At 37.0% G+C, this 22,595-nt stretch overlaps 1 protein-coding gene across 1 annotated transcript; it reads left to right on the forward strand.

The window, feature by feature from the left end:
• Positions 1–698: 698 nt before the first annotated feature.
• LOC129265308 (histone-lysine N-methyltransferase 2D-like) lies at positions 699–19,411 on the forward strand. Its single transcript, XM_054903318.2, has 8 exons — positions 699–987; positions 2,015–2,402; positions 3,506–3,733; positions 4,088–4,351; positions 6,312–6,323; positions 17,104–17,216; positions 18,590–18,663; positions 19,216–19,411. Exons 1-8 carry the CDS (start codon positions 931–933, stop codon positions 19,409–19,411), a joined length of 1,332 nt encoding a protein of 443 aa, XP_054759293.2. The 5' UTR covers positions 699–930.
• The last annotated feature ends 3,184 nt before the right edge of the window (positions 19,412–22,595 follow it).

Here is a 22,595-nt window from a genome sequence, read left to right on the forward strand (position 1 = left end):
GAGAGATTTGTAAGAGTTTCGATGTGAACGTCGTAGGATGAACTGCACGCAGGAGATGTTAGATTTGTATGTTGCATACTGCTTTGTCACTTTCAATTTTAACACTACGATTTCTTATTCAGGCAATCGCCTCGTGGAATTTAGAACGAGGAAGTAGTCATACCAAGTTACCTCCATGGTCATACCAGCACAGATAAAGAGATGGGAGGTCTATTGTATTTGGACCACTCGATAATTCACAAGTGTAGAATAGGGAAAGACTATAGAAGAGTCTGATGCTCCTTTATATAGGCCTGCTGGCCTGGCATGTTTTGGTCATGAAAGAGAGAGGGAGAGGGAAGGGGGGAAGAGAGAGAGAGAGAGAGAGAGGGGGGGGGGGTGGGCTATACATTAATAAGATTATTCAAAATGGAAATAATATTATAGATAAGTCAGTAACTAATATTTTTGGTGTATTCTGTATTTCAATCTTTAATCACTAACAGATTTATCAAGATTGATACATGTAATCAAACCGTGCCCCTGAACATCTAAGCTGACCACATCGTAATTCGGGGTGGGGTGGGCGGGAGGATAGTCAAAAACGTTATTGTAACAAAAGTGCAAATTCGCGGCCGGCACGCGTCTTCAAACCACCGAAGCGCGAAATAAACAAAAGATGGAGACGACAAAGATCCATCTGCCATCAGGTCATCGGAATCTCACAAAAAGCAAGAAGGTACAAACGGAACGATAGCCTATGAATTCGTTACATTGTCGAAACATAGAAATCTGTCTTGAAAAGACGAAAGCAACTCCGTCGAATTTTCCCAGTGTTGTCATGCTAATTCCAGGACATTATTTATTTCGTGTTTGAACTTTGGGTATAAAGAGTGTTGGGAGCACGAAAGCATCAGTTTGCCTTCTTGATTTACAAATTTTCCTGCTACTATGGCTGATGGCATAGGAATGGAGGCCGATCCTCGCATTAGTGTGCTTGGAATAGAGGTAAGACAGGAACAGCCCTTAAATATTATCTACCACATCACTTTAAATAACCTTATATTGATATGTGTGACTTTTTTTTTATTATGACTGTATTGGTGATTTGTGCTGATAAAATCCTTGAGCCCTTTACAAAGGGTAGGATATATTTCTTTTCGTAGAATTTACGTGCGTATCGAAAAGGAAATGCAGATTTTCAGGGCTAATCTTTAAGAGATTATTGAATGTTACATTTCAGATGTACAAGAATATAGTAAAGAAACTCCACGGTTCTTTTAATTTTGCGTGCGATCCGTTGCGAACGCCACGATCTGCCTTTCGTAACTGATCGCGATTTTTTTTTGAACCGTTAAAAAATCTACGATCAATACGATTGTCACGACTGATAATATGATCCGATCTGATCCGAGCATGCACGATTTCTACACGATACAGATCACCGTTTCAATCGTAGCGGAAATCGTGACAATGCCAGTGGGATGATGGGATGATGGGATGGTAAGGCTGAGATGAACTTTTCACTGATACTTCAGCTGAGTGATTTCTTTGTCAATGGACATGATTACTTTAAATTGACCTTTTGTAGGCTATTCTAAATGAATACAAGCCAAAAAAAGTTGCAGTTCCGCAATGACTGATCAGTGTCCATAATGCACCCATTTACCCCAAAATGGGGGATGGGTTGGATTCTGCATCTTTTGTCTTTCAAATCGATTCATTCACATGATTCAGTCATGAATGAAAAAAAAAATAATGGTGCAAGCCTGCGCGGTACAAGGTATCAATAAAAACAGAATACTTTTTTTTACTATCTTACTGTTGGACAATATCCAGTACTATTAAAAGTATGAAAGGGCAAATGCCATCAAATGGGACAGATATGATCCCTTCCCCCACTCGCCCAGAATAGTTACTGCCATATTTGTGTATGCGATATATTTTTTCTGTGGAAATTCACCCGGTTTCTTACATGAGGTCACCTGGCAATGACCATTTCTGAAATCTAATCAGTATATTATTTACTCATCAGGCTGAGACCGGTGAATCGGGAGATATTCAAGAGCCACTCCATCGTCCCCCACCAACCATTGACGATATTGAAATACCACCACCACCCCCTCCAGAAGAAGATGTTGTCCCACCACCACCAGAGGAACAAACACACCCTCCACCAGTATCTGGGGATCAGCCACTCCCTCCACCAGTATGTGGGGAACAGGCACCCCCTTCACCAATACGTGGGGAACAGGCACCCCCTCCACTACTCTCAGAAGACACACCAGCTAAGATACCCCCAGAGGAGGACACACCCCTTCCACCACCCATCAATGAGGACACACCCTCTGGCATACCCCCTCAGATGGAGTCTACTCCCGCCTTAACATGCGGTGACCATGGTGACTTGGAACCCATTGAAGGTATCTGCAAAAAAAAACACACACAGACAAATAACCAAACCAAGAAAAAAACCTCTCTATCAATTTCAAGGAAAATGAAACCCTTGGATTCAGCTTAATTCATATAAGAGAAAAATAACAAATCAATGAAAGTTTGAGGAAGATTGAATAATAACAAAGTTATGAGCATATGGATATTGAAATCACTAATGTTATTTAGATCCTCATCCTGGCAATGCGATCAGGACACACGTACAACTTCCCAATTACTTTCGTATAGTCTATCGCTAGATCAAATGTTCTTTTTTATGATAAGACATGTAAGAAAGGTTTCAAAACATATCATGGATACATTGTTTGTCCTTTTATAAGAATGAGCAAAAAAAAAACCCATTATGAATTACATTTTTCATCCCAGTGTCCAAAGGGGAGAGCTGCGCCACATCTAAGATATCAAAGATCTTGGTCGCATTGCCAATAGGAGGATCTTCATAGCATTAGTAATCTCGGCATTCCAGTGCTCATAATTTCTTGTTACTTGTCCAATCTTACTCAATTCTCCGATTTTTCTGATTTCACACAAGCTAACTTGCTCCAAGGGTTTAATCATGGAACTATATAGCTCCATGCTTTAATTGTCATTTTTAAAACTAGAACAAAATGCATTTTCCGTGCAGACTTCATCTCTGTTAATGTTTTGGGTTGATATGTACCATTATTTTGCAGTGTAATGTTTACCTTGATCCTAATTAGGCTGACCTAATAACACGGTCATCAAAGATGCAGCGCGAATTCATATAAACTGATAAGGCAAATAGTTCAGTAAAAACAATGAGAAATGATTGTCTTGGTCATTTTTATTCATTTATTTTTATATATTAATTTTAATTTATTCCTTCGACAATTTCAGATAAACTTTTGGTTTTGCTTAGCTGAAAATGACTGATCTGAGACTTTTACTATGGTTACATTCGGAGAAGAACAACTTGCAATTTGTTACGGCTTTCATGAAACATTTCCCTGGTCGCTATATAAATCATGAATACTTTTTAGGCTTCTTCAATCTCCCCAAAACCGATATCCTATTTAAAACTAATTTTAGAATCGTCTTTGTTGACTCATAGTTGATGAAGTCCCTGTAGCACCTGAAGACCAACCGGTCACGGGTCCCCAAGATCTTTCAGAGGTTCACGAGGAAGGGGTAGACCAGTACCCTCCTACCATTGACTGTGGATCACCTCTTCCTCCATACAATGACAGTGGCGTAGATGTTCCCTCTATGTCTACTGCTGATGCATCGGTGCTGGAAGGGAAGGAACTTCACAGCGAAATTGATGAAATCCAAATAGAAGGTATGTGGCTCTCGCAACTGCGGAGGAAACGGGTACAAAGATTTAGAGTTATAGAAGTAACATTAACACATTCTGAAATGCATTTTTACTTCATTTTTTAGAAAGTGACATGACCTGAGATTAACTATCCATGTATTTTAAATTATGTAGGCCCAAGTCCTCAGAGAAGAGCGATGACCCATTTTATTAACCCTTAAGAGCTAAGGTAAGGACTCAATCATGTCAATTTTATGAATTGCATTACTTGCGTTACAAACACTTGAGATGGGAATGAAAAAAAAAGACCGTTAGAGCCGAATTTCCTTTGAGAGGAAAATCTTAATGCATATATATTTTTTTCATTTTCTCCTGCAGTTCCTGATGATACCTCCAATGGTATACACAACGCCAGCACACTCCCGTCCAAACGATCAATGGGAACCACCACACCGACCGCCAACCAGCACTCGAAGCTTACCGGCTACATCGAGATGTCTCCAGAGGAAACCAAAGCAGAGATGACCAGGGTGTCAACGTATCGAAGGGAAGCCGTGATGTGGGTCACCATCTTCCTTATGCTGGCGGGAGCTATTGCCGTCATCTTCTACTTCACCTTCAACATCGTAAATCTTTCTGATGGTAAGATTGGTATTTTGGAGTTTTGATTGATTCCTTCTCCAAGATATTCAGGATCTGTTAGGAAACATCAAGTGGGTGCTATTGTTCCTGTCAAGGATCTGTGAGAACACCCGACCCAATTGTATGCTCCTTCTTGAAACGCGGAAACGCTTCTGCGCGCTACCTTAATAGTGGATTTCATGACATTTTATTCAGAAAAAACGGCATTGAGTCTGCCCATAGACACTGGCAGGCTGGATCCGTGAATATATATATAATATGCAGTATAGACAAATTCCACCACTAGTTAATATATTTGACCCTCTTTCCATGCTATCGGCGAAACAAGCTGCTGTGGTCATAGCGGTGGGCGAACGCGCTGAACGCGATTGGATCTGTATACAAAATCAATAAAAGATTTAAGATTTGCCCTGATGGTGTGTCATTAAAAAAATTATAGAAATCAAGAAAAATAAAGCGTAGACACCTGGGCTTATTGCATAAGATGTCATATCTGACAGATGAAGGTATAAAGTATTTTTGGAATTTCGTTTCATTTTCCCATTAATTTGTCATAGAAAGTGCAAGAGTTAATGATGACCAAAAATCGCAATCGATTTTTAGCCGCTTGCTAACTTGACTGAACAGTACACGTTTTCATTCATGAATTTGTGCGTCTAATAAGAATGTAACAGCAATTAATCTATTTTGCTACATACCACACTATCTTTCTTGACTTTAAAGTAGATTTTACACACTGGTGACAACTTCCTTTCCACCCGTGCCCCTCTACTACTACTACTTGATTTATAACATGATACCAAATTCGAAAAAGGGCGATTCTGGAACTAAATCTTGGTTTTAAAAATGGGGGCTCCGAATCAACGATTGCTAAATATGCAATGCTCTGGAACTGACATCAAAATGGGGGTCCCCGGAACTTATGACTCCGCGTCGATCGAGCTCGCCCCGACTGGCTTAGTATGATGGGCGCGCACTGGAACGAGAAGCCACAAATTTGAGGGTCTCTGGAACGGGGAAAATAGGAATTTCTATGGATTTCTAAATTTAGAATGAAAATGAGGGTCTCGACCGCGGCACCTAATGAATCCTACATCTATACAAAGAATACAAAGTAGCCCCCCCCCCCCTGCCTTTCCATTCATCAGCTCACGGTCAGCCAAGGGCTACGATGCGACTTCCCATGCGGAAAGGCTTCATATTAAGTAATAGCTTCCAATTTTTAAGCTTCAATTGTTGTGGCAATTGAACACATCATATAAGTATGCGACCTGCATATCTCCAATGGAACGAAATGAATATACTCAATTGACATCAGTTCTACCAAAGTTGTAGTGTCAACCGCAGAGTAGAATATATTCACAATGTGTAGTATGAGCCATCCAAAATAATTTTTCTTTTTACCTCGTTGTTTAATCCGGTCACTCTAACAACTATTGTTTAAAGTTTTAAACTATTTGTTTTAAAAAGATTGATCAATTTCAAAAAGTTAAAACTACCTGTTAGAGTGGCGGGCTAATACAACCTGCTTAAGATTTTAAACGCTTTTGCAGTGTCAGGATGATACATAGGTAAGGAGACTGAGATACGGGTAAGATGATGAGATGATGAATGACAGTATGTGCAACAGCGTTACCATGGTTACCAACAATATCGAAAGAAGAGTAACAGCCACAAAATAACGTGAATATTAATCTCAATCTTGAGATAGCCGTTTGCGTACAAGTATGTTATCTTGATATCCTAAGGGAATCAAACCAATATCACCACAGAAAAAATACCCCGAAAACGTTTAGATTCTACGCAAAATGTAATAAGCTGACAATGTGTCTTGTGTGAGATTCGTACTTTATTTTTGTGTAATTGTTAATCAGTATAGTACTTTTATCGAACAAAATAATTATAAATGTAAATACGTTGTTCTAATATTATTTCACATTTTTTCATTTTATTTTCACAGCTTCACTTCCAGGTAAGAAATAATTCGTAATTAAATTCATATGATTTTTGCCACTATTTTAAGCTTTCAGACCGCTTTTGATCATGCTTCAATGTTCATAAGCTCATATTCATCCAATTCTCAGTTGCATGTACAACATTAGCAAAAAAAAAATTTGAACTTAATCAAACTTTATAATGTAGTTTTCAAAAAAAGTCATTAGGCTATTATTTTCACAACAACGTCCTTCACATGAATCTCGAACTGATAACATTCTCTTTCTCTTTCTCTCTCTCACACACACACACACGCGCGCGCACGCACCGGCACACTCATCCGTAATAAGAACACGCCATTCGAACATAAACATCCATTTTCAAATATTTCCCTCCTTTTTTAATTACTGAAATAAAATAGATATACACAGAGTGACGTACAGATGGGGGCTTTACCTCCCCCTCCTAAATAAAAATGATTCATAATCAAGAAAAAAAAAGAGAAATGGAAAGAAAGGGAATATATCATTTTCTGAAAACTATCACAAAATTTGATTCTTGTGATAATTGTTTTTGTTCGCTCGCTCGCAACTTTCTATAAAATTTGCCCGATACGCCTATCTTGCCCCTTCATTTTTGTTTGGCTCATTACGCCACTGGATATACAGTATTCAAAATAAAATAACTTTTGCTCCTTTCTGTTTTCCTTTGTAATAATACGCATGTAGACTGAGTTTCAGATATGATAACCCTTATAATTCAAATGAATGAAATTATAAAGCAAGAGTTTTCAGGTCAAGCATGTTCCTGTGACCCTGTCACTACCTTCTGTATTATTTTCTTCAATTTGATAACACTGGGGCTGCTGAGTGAGTAGATATTTAAACATTTATTGCTAGTAGCGTTGAATATAAACACATGGCCCTACGCAGAAATATTTTCCGGGGGGGGGGGGGCAAGACGAATTAACATTTTAGAAGAAACTCAAAAGCGAAGGAGCTAAGCGACCGAGCTTGACATGGGGGCGCTTTTGCATTTATGAATAAAAGTGAAATTGAAGTATTCATACACACTTTTAGTGGTTCAAGTTATATTGTGCAATTTTTCAGTTTAAAAATGTTAGTATTCAAACTTTGTGGGGGGGGGGCGGTAGGCAACTGCCACCTACCCACAGCCCCACCCCCCCCCCCCTCCGACTGCGTAAGGCCGTGTGAGAACGTCTGCCACAGACTGGTAGATTGGTGTCGCTCCATCAACATTTGCCAAATAGTTCAATGTCTCAAAGCATTGGCACCGCATCATTGTAGGTAGACATCTAGAAATACCATCAAGATACATGTTTGGTGAAAATGTGAATAATCATAGACCTTTCAGCACAGGGGAGAAGGGCGGCCAGGGTTGTAATAAAAACGTTTTTTATAAAAATAAAAAAAAAACAAATAAAACGGTTTTTATTGTTTTAAAACGTTTTTTTTCAACGAATGATGCAATTTTCTGTAAATTAATGAAACTAACTGACACTAAATACAGTATGATTTAAGCTTTTGATGTTTTAAATAAGAGATGACCGCTATTTTGTTAATGAATTTCCAACAGAAAAGTTCATATTTCCCCCCAAATTACTAAATCATGGAAATTGAATGCCTACAAAAAAAAGAACACTTAGTAAGTTGACATTTTATTTCTACTACATGTAGTCCCAAGGTATATTGAGTCTTGTCAATGGGGGGGGGGGGGGGGGGGAGAAGAATTCACACAATGGAAGAAATTGACGTACATGGGGTTCCAAAGCTTAATTTCATTACCGGTAAATCAATATGCTTTATTTCATTTGAATCAACTATACAAATTTTAGTGCATGAAATACAAACTCAATTCTAATCTATAAATAAAGCCCTTGACTTACTTATCTTTTTAATTCAGGAATTCTGATCAAATGTAAAAGTATTAAAAAAAATCAGTAAGCCTATAGAATGTTTTTTAACCCTAATGAGATGTGGGGGCTGATTTAGCCCCCCCCCCCTCGAAATTTTTCGCGATAAATCCACTGCGCAAATTTTTTCTAATGCGTCACTCACAGACTTTCCTTTTTTTAGTCTAACGCAACTAATGAGACCAAAATCGCGACCCCCTAGTATGCGGTTCCGAAATCACGCAACATTTTGTAAGTGCATGCAGACCAAAAATTGCTCAAAAACGTCAATTCGTGTACAAATCCAATGCAAATACTGTTTTTAGCCAAAATTCATAAATGTGTCATTATTTTTCCTTTTACCGATTAAAACAATTAATTTCACCTTGTTTATGGTCAAAATATATTCCCTATTTCCTATTTTTAGTTTATGCATTGGGTAATGCGCGTGCCAATTTTAAAACACACCGTTTAAAACGCGCCAACCCTGGAAGGGCCTACTTGATAACCAAAAATCATTTTCTGTGATTTGGTCCATATTAAACAGCTACTATCTTGGCCATCAACGTTGTATACCTCTTGATTTTGTACACATGCAATAAGCTGACAAAGTGACAAATCATTTGATTGGAGTGCGCCCTGGCTGTATAGGGAAGAATACTACTTAGATTCCCTTGGGCAGTCATCAGCAGATGTTTCTCCTGTGGGTCTGCTCGATCTCGGGGCACCCACAGAGCCAAGTCCTGGTACGGCTGAAAGAGGTTATTGGCGACGCGAAACTCGTGTGTATTCACGCTGTCTTCTGTGATTAAGGGAGAGTTGGTGACAATGAAGATCTCCATACCATCCTGCTCTCCAAGCGCGTCTGGGGTGATGTCAAACTGGTAGATGGTCAACGAAGGGCTGGTTCCTTTGGGCGTGGTGATATACCACTTGGTGACAGCATAATTGCTTTGGCGAAGTTCACAACTAGTCGAGTAGACCCGTTGATACGGTCCGAGATAAAACTTGTCTAGGACCGTCTTATTCACAACAGCTTCATTAATCCCATGTAAAGACATTGGTGGTAACGATTCATCATCGGACGCGTAGTAAACATCATATTCTGGCAATAAAAAAAATGTTTCTGAAAACATGGATAACGGTCCTTTACTGCGTTACTTTGTTTTTATTACAGGTAATATGCATGGCTAAGTAGGCCTGTATTATTCTAGTGTGTCATGCTTAAGTATTCATACTCATTTTTTCATGCGATGGAGAATTAGAGTGGATTCAGATTTCATTTTAGTGGTTCTAATTGTTGGTTCTATAAATTTCATTTATTGGTTTCTGCAACACTTTTCATAAACACATTAACAAAGAAAATACAATGATAATATACGTATAACTGACAAGCAAAACATTGAACAAATTTGCATATTCTATTAATTATTCGATTTTTAAAAGGTTGCAGTGTTTGCCACTATAAGCTAAGCTTGACTGCGTGGCAACCCCAGTGACTGCGTGGCAACCCCAAGAAAAGGTGTAATTTGCACATTTCAAAAGCAACACTCGGAGCTCTTCCAGGAGGGCCATCTTTGCGCAGTGATTAGCTTTCAACACCGCCATAAAGGGCGGAGTTAGCTACTTTTATTTACCCCTTTAGGGATAGGTCACCCTTTGAAAGCTAAATCAAAGGAGAAATCGGCATGCACCCTAACACATGCGAAGCTGCTCTTCTTATGGCGAAAACGATTATTTCAAGGTGCAACCAAAAACGACAAGTATTTGCTTTCATCTTTATTTTTCATCACAGTACAGTACAGCACCCCACCCCACCCAACTACCTGTATATATAGGGTGCAAACGTGTACTTCTTTTTATTACTGTGTTTGGGATGTCCTAAATGTTTACTATACTTTGGTGCAAGTTTGAAAATTGTTTTTCACCTACATAATTTTCAAGAATAGAATTTTCTTGGGATGAACCTCGGGAGGCGGCTCATAAGAAATACTGCACTGAACGTGGCCAGTAACAATAAGTTGCTAATTCAACTGAGTATATGCAGTTCAAATTTATATTCAAAGACGATCCATCACGAAAGGATGAACATTTTTGTAAGCTTTTAATAAAATACCAACACCATTCCCACAATTTACAAGACATACCTTCTTCGCAGAACTCCCCAAAGTAGCAGGGATCGCAAAGACAATAGAACCTTATTGTTGGATCATCATGACAAGTTCCTCCGTTGACACACGGATTCAAATGGCACATCGATCCTGTATAAGGGATTGTAAAAGAAAAGCCCATTATTCAGAGACCCGAGTTCCGTTTTAGAGTTATGATTGATTCAATCAACTTCAACTATGTGGAAATCCATCAGTTTCTTATTTTTTCCTACTGGAAATTTGCACAAACAGTAACTTTGATCTATTCTAATAATAATAATACTTACTGAAAAGCTGGCAAGTGTTTCCTACGTAGTTTTCCAAACAGTCACAAGTAAATCCGCCAAGACTCTCTCTGCAGCTTCCTCCGTTTAAACACGGCGGGGAAAGGCATGCTGAAAATGAAATAAAATGCTAATAGTAATAACAATGATAGATTGCATTTCATCGATTTGCTTCTTTAACGACGCACTACATATCACCCTTGATTTTGCTCAAAATATTCTTGAAAGGATTCCTTAAGTCTAAATGAAAGAAGAAAGACGTAATCCACGAACTTCGGTAATTAGACGGGAAGTTCACCCTGACGTAATGTTTGCTGTAGAAATACCAGAGAAAAAATAATGAAATATATTGATGAGGTTTGAGAAAAATCCATTAAATGATAAGAAAGTTATCTGAATTTTATTATTTTTATCATGTTTATTTGTTACGTCAAATATACGAGCAGCTGTCCCATATCTTATGCAATATAAAATGCACAAATTTCAATTTTTAAATGCTCCATGATGACTAAAAATTTTCTTTCAGGATCGGGTTTGAAATAATTTGTCGGTTGAAGGTACAATTAAACACATTTTCATTTTTTTTTGAAAATGTGATTTTATTTTCTTTTCTTTTTAATCACGATCCATGGGAAGCTGCTCGCGCATGACACAACAAATAAAAAAATCTAGAAATTCTTTAAATCTTGGATAGATTTTTCTTGAACCGTTAGCGCTAATTGCCATTTTTTGTTAAACCTACAATATTTTTTTTTTCATTTTTAACTTTCCAGTTAAAGTGAATAAGGCTATTTTTGTCTTTATTCATTGATCGGGTCGAGGAAAGGTCACGAATTCCAAACTTAGTGAAAGAAAGCACTTATTGTGTTGGTGGGATGTTCACCACGTTCATCATAAATATTTCAATTGTACAACTACAAATTAAATACTTGGTAAGTTTATTTCGTCATCAATATCTCTTATTGGGGGAGTATAATTATGGAATAGTACAGTGGGAACTAGTAGGCGCTCCACGAATAAGGTCAGTGCCGTACTGTGCCGTCAGTGCCGTACTCCCCGCATGGGGGGGGGCACCAGCAAACAAAATTGAGTCACTTAGTAGGCGCGCGAAGCGCGCCCAAAGGCCAGGTATACTGACCCAATAGAGATATTTTAAGGGCTGTGTCATTAAAAGGATATGTATCTCACTAATCAAATAACGCGAGCGCCAAGCGCGGGCTGAAAACTTCTGATATTCCGACCTAAAAAATAGACATTATTAGCAATTTTTTTTGTAATTACACGTACCTGTCTCACTAAACAAACAATACAAGGGCGAAGCGAGACCTAAAATTGTTTGCATATATTGACCCCAACCATGGAAATTTTAAGGGCATAGTCATCTAATGCGAGCGCCAAGCGCGTGCAGATTTTTTTTAAATATTACAGCTAAACACATTAATGACTTTTTGTTATCATTGTTATCATGAATATGATACGTATCTCACTAATCAAATATAGCGACAGGGAAGCGCGAGCTGAAATTTTTTGATATTCAGACCAGAAGAAAGGGACATTTTAAGGACTGTTTTTGAAATTCATGAAGAGCAGACATAGTTCCCCAATCCACCAATGCGAACGTAAACACGGACTGGAAATGTTTTATATTCAGACCTTACAGGGGAAATCGCTTTAAGTAGTCATCAAAAGTTGTTACTACATAAATTAATAGAAGCTCGCAGTGCAAGGAAATATATTTGGTTGTATGTTGACTGGAAAACAGGATTATTAGAACCATTATACCTCCTTGCACAGGATTATTTTTCTCATTAAACAGACAATATGCAAGCACCAGGAGTGATACACCCATAGGCCTACGCAAAATATGTTTCAGAAAGTTATGAATAAATATATTTTATGTAATATATTCTCGTATAATATAATTTCTTATTCCCCACTGTTTCTCTTTCTTCCTCCCTCTTTTCTCCTTTCCCCCGTTTTTTTTGCCTGCCGATGGGGAGTGCCCCCCCCCCCGTAGTTACCGCACTAAATAAGGTACCCATGCCCCCCTCCCCCTGCCTTGGAAAATGGGCATTTGACACTCACCTGGAATCGTGCAATGTAGACCTATAGCTCCATTTGTATGCGGGGACCCCAATATGCGCCCATCGTAATTTGTCAAGTATTTCAACACCAACCGGATAGTGTCTCCGCTGGGGTTTTGTAGCAATGGGCACGTCAGCTTTGACTTAGACATATTATGGTATTGTTGATGTTTGTCTGGGCATGGATTGTTCCTACAAACAAAGACACAAACACAAATCTTCTTAAATTGGCATGCCCTTGACTTAAGTTTTGATTCCTAATTTACATTTTGAAGATTTTAAGTTTCTTTTTATTTCATATTTTTAGCAGTAAGCCTATTCATGTGGGCCTACTCGCTTTCACCTTAGATCTCCAGTCATGATTCATGATCATTGTCAAGAAACAAACCCACCAAAACAACTTCTAGAAAACTTAAAGACAGGAACCAAGTCTCGTGACCATAAAGCTACGGGAAAGAGATCGAAAGTCGTCAGCAAATTTATCCCCCCCTTTTTTTTTTTTGGGGGGGGGTTAAAGCTCCACCTGACCCTTCCTCATTGCCACTGCTTGCTCGTGCTACCAACAATCTCTTGTCCAAGTACGAATATAGCCATGTCGAATCGTGCCATTAGAATTTACAAAATATGTAATTGATTAAATACAAATAAAAGTCAAATATAGTTACGAATCATGTACAGATCAATTAATAGAAATTGTGCAATAACATTATTTTATGATTACTAAAGCTTGTTAAAAATATATCAACTGTGTATCATGGAAATAAGAAGATCCTCTAAGAAGTACTGCTTGTAGAGTGTTTATCGCCTACTACATTAAAATGATTGTGTTTAATAAACAATTGAAGAAACTTGAGGAAATTAGTCAAAGCATAGCACTAAAGTTTGTGTCGAAATCAGATGTAAAATTAAAAAACAATTGCATCATTGTAAAGGAGTTGCATGTTAATCCCTGTCATAAAGCAAAGTAGAGCCAATGATGTCATACACGCAGTTCATGTCTTTCTTTCGTATTTTTCTATTAATATAAATTGTAATTATTATTTATCATTTTCATGAATAGAGCAACGTCACCGATTAATAATAAATTTACTAATACTAATGCTGCTGCTGCTACTATTACTACTACTACTACTACTAGTAGTAGTACAACAGCAACTACTAATAACAATGATTTACGTTATTTATCAGAAATTGAAATATTGCGGAGTAAGATATACTAGTAAAAAGACACTATAAAATAATCATACCCGATGTCCACAAATCGTACATCAAGGTTTTTTTTATAAAGATAAGCGAAACCCAAAAGTGTCATTTGAGCCTATCCAATTTTGAATCGAAGTAGTGTCGGTGATAAACTTGCTTGTCTTTCTCTAATGTCTTCAAATCAAATTATTCTTGGGTGGATTTGGCCTTAGAAAAATACAATATTTTACACATCTAGACTTACCAATGAATGCCCAGATGTAGATAAGAATATGCATTTTTCAAGTTTTTAAGATTTGTTCCATTGTTCTGATTGTGAACTAGTGAATAGGGACTTGTCGTGATAGAACTTCACACCAAGGACTAGTTCGTTCAAAAACAACCGCGTCAATTCAAGGCCATCAACATGATATGGTGGGTAGTCACTAAATTTCTGGTTCAAAACAATTTCATGAGCTAATGCTAATAGCCGCTGCGGAGTGCATGGGGTTTGATCATAGTTTAACCCCCCCCCCCCCACTTTTTCACCCACTTAAAGGGGAAAATCATCCTGACGAAAAGTTTATTGTAAAAATAGCAGAAAAAATATTGGTGAAGGTTTGAGGAAATAAAATTCATTATAGATTAAAACACTTATCAGAATTTTCAGTCATATATGAGCAGCTGCCTCATGTTTTGTAATTTAATTTCACTTTTTTTAATGATTCATGATTACTAAAAATGCTCTTCATTCAGGAGCGAGTGTGTGATTATTCGTTGATATGCTAAAGGTAAAACTAAATCATTTTTTTAATTTTGTGAGAAAATGGCATATCATTGTGTTTTTGGGGTATATACGAGACATGCGAACCTGCTCGCTTGTGACGTCACAAATCAAAAAGTTATAATTCTGATAACTTTTCAAATCTTTAATGGATTTTCCTCATACCTTCACCAATATCTTTTTTATTATTTCTGCTATTTTACAATTATAAACTTTTTCAAAAGGGTTTTATTATTCATATAAAATGAAACAGTTGTGAAACTATTTTTCATTTACTTGTACCTCGCCTGTCCAACTGAATTTAAGAACAATGTGATCCTTTTAAAACATTTCGTCGTTCGTAAATACTCATTGGCATTCCGCAAGGCTCGGTCCTAGGCCCAGTATTTGCATTGTTTGTAAATGCGTCTAAGAATATGATATGAGGTAAAGGTGATAACGAAAGTGCAAGGGGTCTTGTGAAGGTCACGCCGCATTATCATAGAACTATTAGAAATATAGAAAGTCAACTGATTCTCGCTTTGTTTTGATCATGGGCCAGGTTACCATGGTTACATGTATACGCCTGACAAAAGCAACTTTTCAGCCTGAAGATTGCCTAGAGATTTTTTCAAGTTTTGTCTTTTTTTTTTTTTACTTGTGCATGATTTATGTACGCTTCGGTTTCTTTCTCCACTTTGTTCTATTTTCTTTCATGCTTCTGCATAATATATTTCATGCATGCCTCATCAAATCAGATTTGCTTTCAGAAGTCACGAATTTTACCATTGTGTGAGAGTCATTGGTCCCCCTTCATAAAGAATGTGATGGACAATGAGCACGCGTAACCTTGGAAACTGTTGCAATGTCGAAACTGTCGAAATCGTGGCATCGTGTTTGCCCGACATAATTTTTTCTTTGTAATTTATTTTTTGGTTTATGAGAAAATGTGGCATGGTTGGCATGTTGCTGGCTACGAGGGGCGGGAAGAGGAGGAGTGCTAGGCCGGTCGCCTCTCTATGCCAAAAAGTAAGGGGCTAAGGGGCAAATTGTGGCTCCGCCCCTTTTAGCATACACATAAGGCGGGTAGGGTGAGAGGGGTAATAAATAAATAAATTTTGGGGTCGCTGGCTTGGCGCGCGAATAGATTATCTCAATTGGAAATACATTTGTAACATTCAACGGTTTTAAAGGTTATAAATGAAATTTACATTATGTCAAAGCTAGTCTAGAATGGGATGCAGTGTACCGACAGAAAATAAGCACTCTCTTTCACAACACACACACACTCACACTTTTTTTTAAAACAAGTTCACACCTAGTTACCATTAATGCATATAGCATTTCCATTTATTTGAAAGCAGGATAAAAGGGCATTGTATATTAAATGCCTTGCTCACGGGCATAGCTGCCGCGGCCGGGGATCGAACCCCGGACTTTTTCATGTATAGCCAGGCGCCTTAGACCACTCGGCCACGGCACACACACTTAGCCACACACCCTAGCCCACTCACCTTCACGAACCACAATTCCCGTTTACTCAACATTTGCCTTTTCCCACCTTTTTCTAATAAGGAATGGTTAAAGCATAGACCCTACTGGATCCATGGTTAAAGTAAACCAAAATAAAGGAGAGAATCCATCTTAACAGAGAGAATAAAATGAGAGGAGCAATCTAAAACTTGTTTCATTAAAATTGGTTATAGAATAAGCGAGTTATGGAAGTTTGAAAAGTCTTGTACTTTATATTGGAATCCTCAAATTGACAAACGCGCTTCAAATTGGCTGATTTTGTGGACTACTCTCCATTTTACAAATTTATTTTACATATTTCACATCTCCTCCTGACCTTGACATATGTGGTGTGAATTATAATTTTCCATGACATATGTTATGCTCAGAAGGAGGCAAGATACAGTTTGAAAGATAATGGGAGGTGTCGTGGCTGAGTGGTCTAAGGCGCCTGACTGGAAATGGAAAGTTCGGGCTTCGATCCCCGGCCGCCACACGTACCTATGCCCGTGAGCTTTTAATCGGCAATGCTCTTTTATCCTGCATTGAAATAAATGAAAATGCTATAGGTGTGCACTTGTCAAAAAAAAAAAAAAAGATATTCGGGGGAAATCTGAGAATCAGTACAAAAGAAATGGAGAGTTCTCAATATCTGCAATTCTTAAGCATGGTGGCCAATTTGAGGATCCCCATACAGAGTACAATAAGACTTTTCAAACGTCCATAACTCTCTTATTTCATAACCGATTTTTGATGAAACTTTTTTTAATTGTTCCTCTTATATGACTCTTTCCAATAAGATTGCTTCTCTTCTTGTGTATTTCGTTTTCTTTGAGAGAGGGCTACCCATAATGTGTGGTATGATTTTGTTAAAATTTATCTCGTTTCACATCTTAATGTTCTTTACTTTATCAACATTTTCGTTTACAGATGGACAATTCAGAGTTCGTGCTGTAGTGATTCTAGACCACCCTTGGGAAGAAACTTTAGCGACTTCATCGACCACAGAAAGCATAGAATTAGCCAATAATATCACATACGGTGTGAGTAGTTTATACTAGTAACCATTTTTAGATAAGAAAAAAAAAAGGGAAAAAAAAGAAGTTGGCCGTAGCTCTGCCAACTTATATTTTTCATTCGAACTCGACCCTCCACCGCGAATTCTATTTTTTTTTATTAGTTAATTTCATTTCTTTATCAATTTTCAACATACAAATCAGAAATCCGAAAATAAAAATCAATATCAATGGAAAGATTAGGTTCCAGCGACAATTTAGATACGAAGTGTATTATCACATCCAAATTTTGTGACAATCAAGTAATTTACTAACCAAAACTATTAAAAACAATATGAGTAAATGTACAAGACAATGCGCTGCCTTCTATAACACACAGTGATACACAGTTTGACAACACTGAGTTTCACTGTGGTCACACTGTGTTAACGCTGTGTTCATAGAATCATTCCAGTGCGATAAATGGGAACATGCTTTCACACTGTGGTGCACACCGTGGTACATGGTGTTTCAATTACAAATAATGATTTAACCACAGAATAAAAAAAATGTCCAACTTTATCGCAGTGGAATGAAGATGTATACACAGTATATAGTGAAAATCATTTTTATTTTGTGTGTATTTATTCACTGTTAACGCACTGCGTACTATACAGTGTAAAAATAAATTCCAATTCATCGCAGTGAAATGAGTGAACACTGGGTGGTAACAGTGTAAACCGCAGTGTGTCGACTGTTTTTTCCGGCAAGGCTATTATTCCACAGCGATAAACGGGAACGCGTTTTCACATTGTGATGCATACTGTTTCAATTACAAATGGTGACTTAACCACAGTTCGAAAATGGATTATGGCATTGGAGTGAGAGTACACGTGTGAGATAAAAATGATTTTTTTTTAATTCTATGTGTAAATTAAGTGTTGACGCACTGCTTTTACCACGTGTGAAAATGTATTTCAATTTATCGGAGTGAAATAAGTGAAGAAAATGTGGCCACATTGTAAATCATTGAGGCGACTGCATTCTTTCCGGTAGGGCTGCCGGATATATCAATGCGTTACCTATTGATTTTTACCAATTTTGATTTTCAATATACGATTTATTACGATCTAGATCAAACATCGTTTTTCTTTGGCAATGCCCATGTGGAATAGGCATTAATTGAATAGGCATTGAGTGCTGCACTCAACCCAGGTGAGGTAAATAAGTACCGGTAGGAAGTAATTCCTTAAGAAGCTGTGTGCGCTCTGAACGCCGAGCTTAGCCGGGTAATATAGGAGCGCAATATAAATACCCTATATCATTATTATTATTATTAATTGTGACCTACTTTCGTCCCATGCCAGTCTTGTATAAACGGCAACACTTAAAATAGAAATATCTTTGTTTCTCCTCCTCAGATAAATTCAACGTTTACTGATCAGAGTTCTTCGTTCAGAGACATCTTCCTGGGCGTAGATATGTTTTCATTTTCGTGAGTAGCATAGCAAACTTTACCTACAAACATATGCCAAGTCATTCTTAATTCAGTGAATTGCATTTATATCAATCAACTAATTCTTTCAGTTAAAGTAATGAAACTAGCATTAATTACAAATGATGTAAAATCATCTTCTCACAGAATAACCCTATTTAGTAAATGTACGCTGAACTATTTTCCCTTAAAAAAGAAAAAATGTTTTATAATTATTAAACATATATTGTTTTTTAATTATACATATAATTAACAATGAATAGCCTCATAATATGGAAAGACGATATTATCAGACTGTTAGAAAACCAATCGTGTATCTGATAGTTAAATTTTGTTACATTTGTTCTGGCGTTCAGTCCGGTAATGATATTTTTCAGGGGGTGGGGTGGGGGCAAGTGGAGGGCAAAAGAAAATGTTTGAGGCAAGGGCGGATTACACCGCTTTTTTTTTAGGGGGGGGGGGGCAACTGATGGGTCCCACCTTGGTGCCACCACTGTCCCATTTTTTTTTATCATTTAAAGCTCATTTTCATTGTTTTGTTGATCATTGAAGGAATGACGACGGTGGCATTCGAACATCGTTTCAATGTATCTTCAGTGGTTCTCCATCAGATGACATCTCGACCAGACATGCCTTCACCGAACTGTTCGTTGCCGAGTTGGAAGACGGATTCGATGACGACAACTTTTTCGACCTCGAGTTAAGTGCGGACGAATCGGTGGATGTTTTTCGATTCGTAAAATTATGATCCTATGCAATCCGCGTGTCTTTGAAACACTGCTCATCGCGCCACTTGTTGACATAAGCATTCTGTGGTGTAAAAACTTCTCCATCAAATCGATCGGTAATGTAATGCTTCATTGTTTCTATTAAAAACAATTATATAGATTGTTATGATTGTTTAGCTTGAGTTTAATGAATATGCCTATATTATATTATCGAATACTCTGTTGCCAGAACGAACTCGTGCACACATAAACTTTTCCGCTTGCACACTGACACACACCCCACAACCCCCCCCCCCAAATACACACACACACACCAAACAAAAATCGTTTACATGTTTTCCTGAACAGGGGCCCGTTGCGAAGAGTTACAATCAATCACAACTCTAAAAATTATGCGTAACTTGATTTTCTACCAATCAACAGCGCGCATTTGGGACTTGCGATTGATTTTTTGACTTGCGTTTAAACGCAACTCTTTCTGCAACGGACCTCTGTTAGCTAGAGCTTTCCGTTTGTAAGGCATGGTGTATTTAAATTACGTTACTTAGGAAATGAAAAAATCAAAATAAATCTGTATTAAATAATTAGTGTAAATAATCTCAAAGCACGTCTTAGCTTCAGAGAATGTTTAGTAATGTTAATTGCATTTGAGTATCTACCATTTCACTCTTTCAAAAGTGGAACGGACTGTCTTATTTTTCTAATGTTGATTCTTTGAAGATAAATATCAATGTCACATTTGGGATTTTGTGCGTTTTGTTTTACATTAAAAGGCTCTTCGCACAATTCTCTTACGAACTAGTGATCCCGGCATATCAAGTGATAAAGAATACCCTGAATTTTAAGGTCATTGCATATTTGTGAAATGTCACAAAAATAGGCCTACGCCGCTATTTATATTTTGATTGGGATTGCGACTACATAGATTTTTCATAATAAATTGCAAAATACATTCACCCCAAAAAGTTTTTATTTCATTCCATCTACACTAGATAAGTTTAAAGATATGCCAATTCATATATTATGTTGTAAAAATGTGGAAAAGTGAATATTACCTTTACCAAATTTTTGATAACAGAGGCTTTAACAAATTGAAATTCGCGTTTTATACTTTAAAAGCTATTCATCAACATTATCCTCAATTATCTTCTGATAAGAAAACTCGGCAAGTTTATTTAATCTCTCAGGAAACATTGGTTTTGGGTGTATACATAAATGTTATAAAAGCTTACAAAGAAGAACATTCGATATAGAAGTCTTAAAATGTATCATGTCAGTATGGAATTATGTACCATGCAAGAGCACACTTTCTTACAGTATCGCTTGAATGTGGAATGTTCGAAGAAACAAACCCTTTATACATGTTATAAGTTATTTCTTATGATTTATTTATGGAAAACGCTTTGTCAATAATTTGTTGCATTAAATGCACTCACAGTCTGAAATCATATACGTGTATTTTTTTTCTGTCATTGTTGTCTCAGTATTTTAGTCTTTGTTCCACTGTAAAAAATGAAGTGCTAATTTATCACTTACAGTGCTTGTGTAGTGACTGCACTACGAGTGCTGATTTTCTAGTTCAAAATTAAACTAGAAAATCAGCACTCGTAGTGCAGTCACTATACAAGCAGTCAAGCACTGTAAGTGCTAAATTAGCACTTCATTTTTACAGTGTATTAGCATATTATGTAATTCAACTGAGAAACGTTTTCGTCAATTTCTGCCCTCTTTTCTGGGGTATTCTTGTAGGATCCACGAAAAGCAAAGTAAGAAAGTTATTGCGTTTCAACATTTCACTTAATTTTACAAAACAGTTCTATGCACATCCAGGTCGGTATGCAAATGAGGGGACCGATCCCATCACCCTCTCACTATTTCTTTTGCATGTTGATATGAAATCTATTTCAATGTTTAATCTACATACTCATTTCCCCTGAACAAGTGGGATTACCGCTATTTTAACAATTTGTGCTTCTAATTTATCAAAAGGCTCTTTAATTGTCAATCTTAATTGTTAATCTATAAAAATTAAAACATTTCATTGCTCATACAATAAAAAACAAAGAAATGGTTACATCAACATTCTCACTTGCATATCACTGAGTTGTGCATGATAAATCTTTTGCGAAAATGGGAGAAATATTAAAATTTTATAACTAACTTATTTTACATATGACTGATATTTTTTATCGGTGTTATTCTTGTTTTTTCTCTCTTTGTTCAACACAATGTTTTTCTAGAGTGGATTTGAACTTCAAAATATTCTGTCACATTTTCCTGTTTTGAAATAATAATGGATAATGAATAATATGAAAGATTATTTGGGTATCACGGTCACATGCGAATACAGAAAATAATTATATTGGGAATGAACTTTGAACAGCGTGGTATGATACGCCTACATGACTAAATATGTATCGAACAAAAACGAAATACAAACAAAAAATAAATAGGCTACCTTATAAAAAATGCAGACTGAATCAAATATTTCCAGTGTCTGACTGCACTTAACAGAATAATTAATCCTCGTAGAGCAGATCATAATTCAATTATAGGCGCTTCCCTGAGCTTATCGAAACGAAGCGCCTTTGAAAGTCTGTCAAAATCAATTAAATTTCAAAATATAGGCAACAAATTTGAACATTTCACGGATGTTTTTTTAATCTCTTCGATCAAATGACAATGTTTGTTCATGGTTGAATGAACATTGCTTTTTTTTTACAAAGTGCAAAAGTGACCCGCTAATAAAACATGAAAGACTAAGAGGGGATATGACATGAGTTTGCTCATTGAATATTCATGAATGTTTCACCAAATCAATGCAAATCTTTAAAATGTCATTTATTATTCCTCAACCGTTTTTTGGTTAAATTTTCTATGTTTTGTTTGTTTAATTTTTCTTTATCTGTTCAAGTAATATCATTTTCAGCCTGGAGTACGTGCCGCTTTAAGAATTGTTTGCGAATTTTTTTACTGAATTACAATGAGTAGTAAAAACCCCACCACTTCTGGTTATCAATGCCCTTAATTTGGAATATAATTCTGAAATCAATTATTGTCCAGTCTTTCCAACTTATGAATCTCTGTGTATCTGTTTCATTCGTTTGTTGATGTATGCCGTCATTTTTGCGTGACGTCCTACTTTGATATTTTTACCACAAACCGACTGTCAACCGATCCGGACCCACTTTCTCTCGTCACGTC

Source organism: Lytechinus pictus, chromosome 1 (assembly GCF_037042905.1).
Source record: "Lytechinus pictus isolate F3 Inbred chromosome 1, Lp3.0, whole genome shotgun sequence".
In the NCBI taxonomy this organism is placed as follows: domain Eukaryota; kingdom Metazoa; phylum Echinodermata; class Echinoidea; order Temnopleuroida; family Toxopneustidae; genus Lytechinus; species Lytechinus pictus.

Coding starts and splice junctions, on each gene's coding strand:
- LOC129265308 (XM_054903318.2), top strand. CDS start 931: ATGGCTGATGGCATAGGAATGGAGGCCGATCCTCGCATTAGTGTGCTT. Junction 988..2,014: donor TTAGTGTGCTTGGAATAGAG/GTAAGACAGGAA, acceptor TTTACTCATCAG/GCTGAGACCGGTGAATCGGG. Junction 3,734..4,087: donor TGATGAAATCCAAATAGAAG/GTATGTGGCTCT, acceptor TTTCTCCTGCAG/TTCCTGATGATACCTCCAAT.